This window comes from Scyliorhinus canicula, chromosome 8, assembly GCF_902713615.1.
Source record: "Scyliorhinus canicula chromosome 8, sScyCan1.1, whole genome shotgun sequence".
Lineage (NCBI taxonomy): Eukaryota > Metazoa > Chordata > Chondrichthyes > Carcharhiniformes > Scyliorhinidae > Scyliorhinus > Scyliorhinus canicula.
Genome location: NC_052153.1, coordinates 4,844,482 through 4,856,415, shown reverse-complemented (window position 1 = coordinate 4,856,415; position 11,934 = coordinate 4,844,482). Strand labels below are relative to the sequence as shown.

At 45.6% G+C, this 11,934-nt stretch overlaps 1 protein-coding gene across 1 annotated transcript; it reads right to left on the bottom strand.

Annotated features, from left to right (window-relative positions):
- Positions 1-9,894: 9,894 nt before the first annotated feature.
- LOC119970068 (forkhead box protein E1-like) lies at positions 9,895-11,078 on the bottom strand. Its single transcript, XM_038804053.1, has one exon. The coding sequence runs from the start codon at positions 10,985-10,987 to the stop codon at positions 9,959-9,961; it is 1,029 nt and encodes a 342-aa protein (XP_038659981.1). The 5' UTR covers positions 10,988-11,078; the 3' UTR covers positions 9,895-9,958.
- Between the last annotated feature and the right edge of the window lie 856 nt (positions 11,079-11,934).

The window sequence follows — 11,934 nt, the reverse complement described above, 5'->3', positions numbered from 1 at the left end:
AGTTGAAACTGTTTGGGCAAGGTTTCTGCTCACTCCTGTCAGTTCGCTGGGGAGCACTCCTGCTTCTCGAGTCCAGAGGTTGCATGGATCAAGTCCAGCTTCAAAGATTTGAGCAAGACATCCAGTTTGACATACCCGGTGCTGTACTTTGCTGCTCGATCAGGAAATGTCACTCCCACAGAAAGGCTAATCTGGCTTTTAACAGAAGTTTGAGCAGAGGCATGCTTTTTGTTATAAGCCTGTTGTTTAAGGCCGAGCAGAAGTTGAGATACTCTGGTTTCTGGGCAATGCTTGTGAAAGATCATTGTTCAGGGGAGGACAGGGAGGCCATGGGAATGGGTCCTGCAAACATGACTCTGGGTCCAGGGACTGTGACGTCTCAACAGCTGCAAAGTGGCTGTGCAGGACATTTCCTGAACTCGGGGGTCAGGTGGGGGAAAGGGGGCAGATGGCAGGTTGGAGGTGAGCAGAATTCCAGATGGACTCAGCCAGTGGGAGAAAGCACCCAGATCAGATTTAGCAACGAGGATGGTGCCACCAACACCCTTGCAGATGGCTGGTCCAGCAAGTCAAGCGAGCCCCTGTGGCCAAGGCTGTGCGGTTTAAACACATTGCCGTCTCTCAGACATCAGTTGCAGGGGCTTGTACCAGCTTCAAATCACCCTGGGCTTACTGTTCGACAGCCAGGAAGGCAGTCCCTTGCCGGGAAAGGCAGTGGACAGTGAGATCAGGGGTAAGCTCGGCCCTTTGCTACTGAGATGGAGAATGACCAGAAAATTATAGCTCAGCACCATATCTGAAGACAGCCCAGGGTGCAGAATCAGTGTAGCTGTAATTTCCTTCCATCAGAGGGAGCTGGCGATGGTAGCAAATCCATTACAATCACAGAGGGATAACTGCATTTAAGAGCCCAAATCAACCTGACAAAGTGCTGACTAATTAAATAGCTATTTACCTCCCTGTTTTTCAAGACTTAAGTTCTATAACTCCGTGTTCTCTGCTCCTGCAATTCTGGCCTCTTGCAACGCCCCCGATTACATCTCTGATGTCAGTGCCTTCAGCTGCCTGGACCCTAAGCTCTGAATTCCCTCCTGAAACCTCACTGCCTCTATATCCTGCATTAAGATATTCCTTAAAAAACAAGTTGTTGGTGCCTATTCAAATATCTCACTCTGCTTGTCTTATAGTGCTCCTGAAGCCTTTGGCACTTTTTACTTGGTTAAAGGTATATAAATGCAAGGTGTCATTGGCCACAACAAATCTTTGTTTCACTATCTTTTTACTAAAGTTATGCAATAGGATAGATTTCTTTGAAAATAATTCAACAGTGAGTAACCGCGATTCTTGCAAACATCGGTGTCCGGAACAAAATGTTCAAAATTCTCATTAAATTCTGGATAAGATCCTACAACATGGTTATTTTAATTGGAACCCTATAAAGTCACTCAGTACTAATATTCATTGATTTTAAAAAAAATACATTTAGAGTACCCAATTCATTTTTTCCAATTAAGGGGCAACTTAGCGTGGCCAATCCACCTAACCTGCACATCTTTGGGTTGTCGGAGCGAAACCCACGCAAACACTAGGAGAATGCAAACTCCACATGGACAGTGACCCAGAGCCGGGATCGAAGCCGGGTCCTTGGGCGCCCTGAGGCAGCAATGCTAACCACTGTACCACCATGCACCTCTTTAATGTGTTCTATAGGCTCAGTTTCTGTTTTTGAGCTGGGATCGAGTCTGGGACCTCGGTGCCTTGAGGTATCAGTGCTAACCACTGTGCTGCCTCTAATATTCATTGATAAAATTGGAATAGTTACTGAAGGAGATTCATTTTTTAAAAAAGGAAATCATTTAAGAATAACAGGGAAAGATTCACTCTTAAAAATTACAGCAACTCTTTGAATAAGTAACAATCATTGATCATAATTTAGTAAAGGCAACCCTTTCCAAAAAAGGTCATCAAAAAAGGGCAGCAGGGTAGCATGGTGGTTAGCATAAATGCTTCACAGCTCCAGGGTCCCAGGTTCGATTCCCGGCTGGGTCACTGTCTGTGTGGAGTCTGCACGTCCTCCCCCTGAGTGCGTGGGTTTCCTCCGGGTGCTCCGGTTTCCTCCCACAGTCCAAAGATGTGCGGGTTAGGTGGATTGGCCATGCTAAATTGCCCGTAGTGTCCTAATAAAAGTAAGGTTAAGGGGGGTTGTTGGGTTACGGGTATAGGGTGGATACGTGGGTTTGAGTAGGGTGATCGTGGCTCGGCACAACATTGAGGGCCGAAGGGCCTGTTCTGTGCTGTACTGTTCTATGTTCTATGTTCTGCTATCAATTAATTTCATAATTTAACATTCACCTCTGTAAACAGCCTAACAAGCACCAGGTTTTGTTTAAATAATTAACTCTGTTTCTATTTAGAAATTCCCTCCAGTAACAATTATCTAACGTGGCATTACAACAGTCTTATTGTTAAGAAAGATGTAATGAATCTTAAATCTTTTAATGATTTGGGACGAATTTTAAAGAAATCTTAATCAACCGGTATAACCTGTTTCCCAACAGACAGCAGGTAAATAGGACAAAGCATAAGAAAGAAAATGTCACGGAAATATCTACACCTCACAATAATATGAAAACATGAAGATGGATGAAATCTTTAACCTTTCAACAAACTCAGCATCTCCGAGAATGTATTGCTTCTACAAACCTGTGAATCCAGACCGTGTTGAGCTTTGTGCCTCCACACACTTGAAAGTAGTGGGCAGCACAGTGGTTAGCACTAGCTTCACAGCGCCAGCGTCCGAGGTTTGATTCCCGGCTTGGGTCACTGTCTGTGCAAAGTCGGCACATTCTCCCCGTGTCTGCGTGGGTTTCCTCCGGACGCTCCGGTTTCCACCCACAAGTCCCGAAAGATGTGCTGTTAGGCGAATTGGACATTCTGAATTCTCCCTCCATGTACCCGAACAGGCGCTGGAATGTGGCGACGAGGGGCTTTTCACAGTAACTTCTTTGCAGTTTTAATGTAAGCCTACTTGTGACCATAAAGATTATTATATTACTTTGACCACAGTCCCTCTGAAAAACAAAATCTTTCTGGATTGAGTTTTACAACTGATACACTCCGGTTTGCAATCACTCTGGCCATTGGGGATCCCATTTCAGTGCCTCAGCTCAATGTGCTGAATTGAATTGCGATCATAAATGCCAATAAATATTCTTAGGCTATTCGCAAATGTGAAAAGAAATCTTCGCATCCAATCCTTAGACCCCCAGATAGCCAGCGGGAGATGTAGGAGCAAATCTGTGCACAATTTGCAGAAGTGTGTAAAAATAATAATAGGGTAATTATAGTGGATGATTTCAACTTTCCCAGCATTAACTGGGATAGTCATTATGTTATGGGCTTAGATGGAGCAGAGTTTGTAAAATGTATACAAGATAACTTTTTAGCTTGATGTGTGGAGTGTCCAATAAGGGATGGTGCAGTGCTGTACCTAATGTTGGGGAATGAAGCCAGACGGGTGGTGGTTGTGATAGTGGGGGAGCATTATAGTGATAGCGACCACAACATGGTGCAATTTAAGTTTGTTATGGACAAGGAAATAGACAAATTGCAGAAAAGGGTTTTGGATTGGGGGAGTGCAGACTTTAGTAAAATAAGGCAATGACACAAAGATAGGCCGGGTGGTTAACAGTGAGGCTGAGAAAGTTACAGGAAGACAGTCCAAAGATGCGCGGGTTAGGTGGATTGGCCATGCTAAATTGCCCGTAGTGTCCTAAAAAGTAAGGTTGGGGGGGGGGGGGGTTGTTGGGTTATGGGTATAGGGTGGATACGTGGGTTTGAGTAGGGTGATCATTGCTCGGCACAACATCGAGGGCCGAAGGGCCTGTTCTGTGCTGTACTGTTCTATGTTCTATGATATAGACGGGATGGTCAAATGGGCAGAAAAGTGGCAGATGGAATTTAATCCTGAAAAGTGTGAGGTATTACATTTACGAAGGAGCAATTTGACAAGGAAATATTCAATGAATGGCACCAAGCTGGGAAGTCCTGAGAAACAAAGAGTCATTGCCGTGTTTGTAAATAGATCTCTGAAGGCAGAAGGGCAGGTTAATAGGGTGGTGAAAAAGGCACATGGGACACTTGCCTTTATCAATCGTGGCTTAGATTACAAAATCAAGGAAGGTCATGTTGGAGTAGTGGTGAGGCCACAGCTGGAGTACTGTGTGCAATTCTGGTCGTCACATTATAGGAAGGATGGGATTGCACTGGAGGGGGGGCAGAGGAGATTCACCAGGATGTTGCCTGGGATGGAACATTTAAGTTATGAAGAGAGGTTGGATAGGCTTGGGTTATTCTCACTGGAGCAGAGAAGACTGAGGGGCGACCTGATTGAGGTGTAGATTATGAGGGGCATGGACAGGGTGGATAGGGAGCAGGGTGGGTTACGAGGGGACACAAGTTCAAGGTGAGGGGCGGGAGGTTCAGGGGAGATTTCAGGAAAAACATTTTTACCCAGAGGGTAGCGAGGGTCTGGAACGCGCTGCCTGGGAGGGTGGTAGAGGCGGGTTGCCTCACATCCTTTAAAAAGTACCTGGATGAGCACTTGGCACATCTGAACATTCAAGGCTATGGGCCAAGTGCTGGCAAATGGGATTCGGATTGGCAAATCAGGTGCCTTTCATGCAGCGATGCAGACTCTTGGCCGAAGGGCCTTTTCTGCACTTTATTTTTCTGTGATTCTGTGAATCCTTATAAACTATACAAGAAAAAATCTTCAATACTCTGTTAAAATCGCAATAACCTGGATTTATTAAAAATGTAGAATTGTCAAGTAACAAAAGTGCCTCTTAACCATTAAAGCCTGTAAACCATTTTTTTTATCCGCAAAAGTTCAAACCTTAATTCTGCATTTAACTAAATATACAATTACAAATAATAAAAACTGGAAATCAGCTCATGATCAGTATTTGACATTAAAAGATGCCTGCCTGATCAACAGATCTTTTCAGTTCGCTTCCATTTTACCAACATTACACTGGTGTATAGTTATAGAACTTTGACCATTTCTATTGTTTAACCAGAGGAAGAAATAAAATATGATTACAAAACAAATTTGGATTGTTTTTTTAAAAAATTACAAATAAAAGTAGGTAGGGCGTTGTGCAACAGTTATATCTTATTGTCGTTCAGCTAAGTTGATATTCCTGAAGCGAACACATATCTGCCATTCAAACTATATATTCCCGCAAGTTTGAGGTCCTTTTTTGCGGTATATCGAGTCACACCGTGTATAATTTTTCAGTCACAAAATGTTAAAACACAAACAATCGCCTGAGAGAAATTTCCAGATATTAACATTTCAGTGATCTGGTATTCAATAACGACAATACGTTGGCTAAAAGTGTTTTGACACATCACCTGTGTATCTCAGATTTTTTTCATAAAATATATAAATATTCCATCATAATACTCCCTACCTAACAGCACAGTGGGTGTACCTACAACACATGGACTGCAACGGTTCAAGAAGGCGGCTCAATACCACTGTCTCAAGGGCAATGAGGGATATGTAACAAATGCTGGCTTAGCCAGTGACACTCACATCCCATGAAAGAATGGGGGGAGGGAGAACCGAAACAAACCTTTTTTCAACCAATAAAGGGATCTCTGATATTGTTTATACTCAGGGTAAGACACAATCACAGTGGTTAGCACATCTGCCTCAGAGTACCAGGGATCCGGGTTCTATTCTGGCCTTGGGTGACTGTGGAGTTGGCACGTTCTCTGGAGTGCTCTTTCAGAGTGTCGGTGCTGCCTCTTTCTGCACAGTAGGGATTCTATGGTTCTATATGCAGCATCTTTTAGGAACGGACTTAGAATCAACACTCTGCAGTATGTTACATACAGAACAACACAATCTGTTCAACTTGTAGGTCTTTTCCCTCTCAGTAATCTGTCTGTAACAGAAAATAAATACCAAAAAGCTGAAATATATATCATCGTATTTCAATATATTCCAGACAATTTGCATAATGGGGTGGGATGGGGGGGGGGGGTGGAATCTCCACTGATTGACATCATACCTCACACAAAGGAAGATGGTTGTGCTGGTTGGAGGTCAATCATCCTAGACCCAAGACATCACTGCAGGAGTTCCTCAGGGTACTGTCCTAGGCCCAACCATCTTCAGCTGCTTCATCAATGACCTTCCTTCCATCATAATGTCAGAAGTGGAGATTTTCACTGATGACTGCACAATGTTCAGACTATTCACAACTCCTAAGATATTGAAGCAGCCCATGAACATATGCAGCAAGATTGGGACAATATTCAGGTTTGGACTGATGTGGCAAGTAACATTTGTACCACTTAAGTGCCAGACAATGATGACATTTATCAAGAGAGAATCTAATTACCTCCCCTTAATATTCATTGGTATTAATAATAAGTCTTCACATTCCCACCATTACCATCCTGGGGGTTATCATCGACCAGAACTTTACTGCACTGGCTATATAAAGGCAACAGGAGAAGGTCAGAAGGTGGGAATTTTGTGCTGAATAACTCGCCTCCTGATTTCCAAAAGCATATCCACCGTCTACAAGGCACAAGTTAGGAGTGTGATGGAACACTTTCCATTTGTGTGGAAAGTGCGTCTTCAACAACACTCGAGAAACACAACACAATCCAGAAAAAGCAGCCTGCTTCCATCCACCATCTTAAACATTTGCGCCCTCAGCCACTGACGCACAGTAGCAGCCATGTGTAACACTTACAAAATGTACTGCATGAACTCATCAAGGCTCCTTCAACAACACCTTCGAGCCCCGTGACCTCTACCACCCAGAAAAGCAGCTGATACATGGGAACATCATCACCAGCAGGTTCCCCTCCAAACCACACATCATCCTGACTTGGAAATATATCTTCACTGTCACTGGGTCAAACTCCTGGAACTCCCTAACAGAACCACAGGAACACTCTAACCACACTGACTCCAATTGTTCAAGAAAGTGGACTAAAGACTGGGGTGTGGCAGAGGTGGATTTACAATGAAACACATTGTGCCGAGGAACAGGGACCCAACCAATGAGGATGGGGGGGGGGGGGGGGGGGGGCAGCACCATGCCGGTGGGCTATAATCAGAGGTTGATAACGCTACATTTGCTGATCGGCTCAAAAATTAGCCTGTCAGCCAGCAATGCAGAGCGACATCAAACTCTGTTTGGTTGAGTCTTCTTAGAGCAGGAAAACACACTGGTCTGAACGTTGAGGTGTGCACGGGCGAGGAGCAAAAGGGAACCACAAGCAGGGAGAAACCGTGAAGCAGAAGATCCTGTGTTTTACATTCGAAAAAAAAAATGTGCAGCCATCTGATTTCTCAATCCAGGAACCAAGGGCAGGCCAGCCAGCAACAATGAGGTACAAGGCGCCGTATGAAGCCTTACCAGCTCGAGGAGATGCCGAGTGAGGCAGGAGACTGTCTTGGAAGACCCGAGGTGAGTGAGGTTGGCAAGAAAACAAAACGTAAGCATTTTGAAAATAATCTGGTCTTTTTTATGAAATGAACACTTTATTTAACAAAAAAGATATTCTTAATGCAATCACCATTTTGAAAAAGCATTGACACCGAGATAAACGTTTTCCCATGTGTGACCCCCACTTGTTAATCAACTCTGCGGTGAGTGTTTATCGACAGGCTAATGGTGGGTCTAAGCCTCTCACAACTTTATGCAAAGTAGAAATTTAAAAGTTGCTCAATGTGTAAGCACTCTGCCATTTTGTATATTAGTGTATTTTGTGGCAGGTGCCTTTACTTTCTGTGAGGTGAGGGTGGGCAGGATCGGATCTGAGGGCATAATCTGAGAGTTAGAGGTCACCCGTTTAAAACAGAGAGGATGAGGAAATGTTTCTGTCAGAGGGGAGTGAATCTATGGAATTATTTGCCATAAAGAGCTGTACAGGCTGTGTATTAACTATTTTCAACGCTGAGACAGACAGATTTTTAATCAGTAAATGATAGAATTTACAGTGCAGGATGAGGCCATTCAGCCCATCGAGTCTGCACCGGCCCTTGGAAAGAGCACCCTACTTAAGCCCATAACTCCACCCTATCCCCGAAACCCAATAACCCCTCCTAACCTTTTTGGACACTAAGGGGCAATTTAGCACGGCCAATCCACCTAACCTGCATGTCTTTGGACTGTGGGAGGAAATCGGAGCACCCGGAGGAAACCTACGCAGACACGGGGAGAAAGTGCAGACTCCGCACAGACATAACACCATAAGACATAGGAGCAGAATTAGGCCACTTGGCCCATCGAGTCTGCTCCATCGTTCAAACATGGCTGATATTTTCTCATCCGCATTGTCCTGCCTTCTCCCTGTAACCCCTGATTCCCAGTGACCTGAGCCGGAATCGAGCTGTGAGGCAACAATGCTAACTACTGTGCTATCAAGGGTTATGGGGATAGGATGGGAAAGTTGAGTTGAGGATTGTATCAATTCCGGCCGCGGGTCACTGTCTGTGCGCAGTCTGCACGTTCCCCCCGTGTCTGCGTGGGTTTCCTCCGGGTGCTCCGGTTTCCTCCCATAGTCCAAAGATGTGCAGGTTAGGTGGATTGGACATGATAAATTAACCCTTAGTGTCTAAAAAGGTTAGGTTGGGTTATGGGGTTCGGGGGGAGGCCTGAGCAGGGTGCCCATTTTTGGTGCAGACCCGATGGGCCCAATGACCTCCTTATGCATTGTAAACTCTAAATTATCATGGAATCATACAATTTACAGTGCAGAAGGAGACCATTCATCCTATCGAGTCTGCACCTGCCCTTGGAAAGAGCACCCCACTTAAGCCCACACTTCCATCCCATCCCCGTAACTCCACCTAATTCTTGGAAAGAACATCCCACTCGAAACGCAAAGCACATCTTATTGTCCCGTGCGTTTTGTGCATCATTAATAACGTGTTACAATATCCAACTTACATCCCAACTGTCCTAACAAGCATCTTGCAATTCTAAAGACCGAAGTTTTTCTTTACACAAGTCAGTGGTGTAGTCCCCAAACCCCAGGAGATTTAGCGCTTGAGATAAACCCGATTTAAAAAGATTTACAATCATTATCCTGTAAAAATAAAATTCACAACAGTCCTTTGGCCAGCCCGAATCCTTGCATTTACACAGTCCACTGAATCCGGTTGGTTTGCTGCAAATCCTGGTCCCTTTGCGAGTGATGTGACCGTTTCCAAATGCAAACGATATGTGAATGATCACATCTCAATGTAACTTTTTCAATATAAAACTCCCCCCAACGCACTGACACCATCGATGCGAGAGAATAAATGTAGACGCAATCTAGGGTATTGCAAAATCCGCAACCTTCACAAACTCTGATGTATTCACCCTGGTCGAGTGATAACATTGAGATTTACTTTCCAAATTGGTGTCGAATTTCCCACCAATTATTTGCGAATACTTTCACTCGGTGTTTTTAGTTTGTTGAGCTTGTTCTTGAAGAGTTTGCTGACGCCAGCTTCATATCAAAGTTAGACATCGTCTCTCGCCGTGTCCATCTCAAAAGAGATTGTTGCCTAATGTTGGCAAACTGCTCAGTCGGCGTGAAGGCAGTAAGTGTCCAGGAGCACCCACTCCATTCCCCAAATCGTGCACAATCTGTCCCAAGTGGCGAGCATAAAGCGAGAGGAAACACACACACACACAGCCCTCAGAGTCAATACTGCTGGAGTAAGTTCTCTTTAGAAAATATACAGCTCAAAATGCAAAGAGTGCAGACACAACTTTACAAGTGTTTAAAGGTGTGCACATTAAGGTCAATGATTAACGTCTTGACATTTGGCACCAGGATAAGATGTCAAATTGATTTAATTCTTGGGGCGATGCAGTTTCACTTGGTTCATGGCGGGACTCACCTGGAAGAATCTGAAGCTTGTTATTTTGTTTTAAGTGGAATAATCAGCCCCGTCCACGTTTCCGCAGTAAGATGCGTGCCTGATGTGTGCATTTGTGCAGTTGTTCGGCCCGTTGCTGCTATACTGTCGTAGGGGTGGAAAGTGGGCTGGAGAGATTTGTCCAAAGTGCTCCATGGACTCATTAGTTGCCGGGGAGGGAGGGATGGACAGCCGGCTGGAGGCGCCATACATTTGGCCGGTGGCTGTACAGCAAGTCGACTGGTTCATGGGGAGACGTGGATTGGCTCCCATGTAGGTGTAAGGCACAGCGTTGGAATAGATGGCTCCATTGCAGCATTGAGTCTGGTAAGCTGTGCCTCCAAAGTTGTTATAAGCAGGGCTGAGTTCTGCTGGACATGGGCTAGGGGGGTGCTGGCTCATGTCTGCCCCCGAAGCCAGGCTGTTGAAGGTCAACACCCTGGACTGGGTGCTGGAAAAGGCCGAGGGGGGCGGGGAGTAATGGAGAGGGGCACTGGGGGCAAGCTGGGGAGGGTAGCTCACATTGGCGTAGATGGGTCTTGTGTGGGATCTGCTTACTTGCATTGGAGCGAAGATGCTGTGGTCCTGCAGGAGGCTCGGGTAGGTGGAGGTTTCTGACCTCTTGAACCGCCTCCTCCTTCTCAGGAAGCTGCCACTCTCGAACATGTCCTCAGCCCCTGGGTCGAGTGCCCAGTAGTTGCCCTTGCCCGGCCGCCCTGGCTCGCGGGGGATTTTGATGAAGCAATCATTGAGAGTGAGGTTGTGTCGGATGGAGTTCTGCCACCTCTTGGGGTTCTCCCGGTAGAAGGGGAAGCGCTCAGTGATGAACCTGTAGATGCCGCCCAGGGTCAGCTTTCTGTCCAGGGAGTTGGCGATTGCCATGGCGATCAGAGCGATGTAGCTGTAGGGGGGCTTCCCCTTTTGAATGGGCCGCTTGCGCCTCCTCCCCCGGAGAGGCTCGCCAGGGTGGGCGGCCGAGTCCTTCTCCCCATTCACCACACAGGCGGCTGGCGAGGGAGACTGCTGACCCTCTGCTGTCATCCCTACAACAGGGGGTCCATGGCACTGAGACAGGGTGAAGCGAACAGGCAGAAACCTTCAGCATCCAGCTGCTGCTGGCGCCGCCCGCTCACAACTGCTCTTAATTGTAAACTGCAGTCACTCCCCCTGCCAATCACCTAAATAAACACACCCATTGCCCCATTCCAGAAATTCCGTATCCAGGTTACAATGCAGAGCCTTTCAATTCATCACCAAGAACAAACAGGTCCTGATGCCCACCTCCCAATATCCCTCAGTATCTTACTGCTGAGGATTGCTGGGATTTGCAATGTGGCCTTATTGTTCTGACCCTCCCAATGGGTTTGAGCAGCTACACAATCCCAACGTTTAACAGGGCGGGGGGGGGGGGGGGGGGGTGTGGAATTACGGAGTGGGATTGATTAGATATCTAGCAAAGAGCCAGCATGGAAACGACTGGCCGAATGGTGCAATCAATGATTCAATCTTGAGAATGCAAACTTATCTATTGCTCCTAAATGTGTCTGGGGTTAATTTCCAATTTATTTCTGAACCGGCTCTAATTGATGAATTCGATGAAGGGACTTCTGGTAAACTCAGACATTCCAATCATTCGATTCGATCCGTAAACAACAAAACAAATCCCCCTTCAAGGAATAGCATCCCTGGGTAGCCACAAGCTGATTTGTACATTGAGAAGTTCCCCACTGGTAAACATCAGATAAGCATTCGATGCAGAATAATGTTGAAGCAAATGGCAACAGTTTAAAAGCAGCTTTTAATATTTAAAACCACTCAGAGTCAATGCAACAGTTAAAATTGTAACTGAACGTTTCCATTTGAAAGGTTCGAATTGAATAGAATTTGATCAGGATTTGCACAGGAATTATTCATCTGTTTTTACCCCTTAACAATGGCATTTTCTCCCGCTGTGTTTTATTTTAATTTCCAATAGAACCTCTGTATTT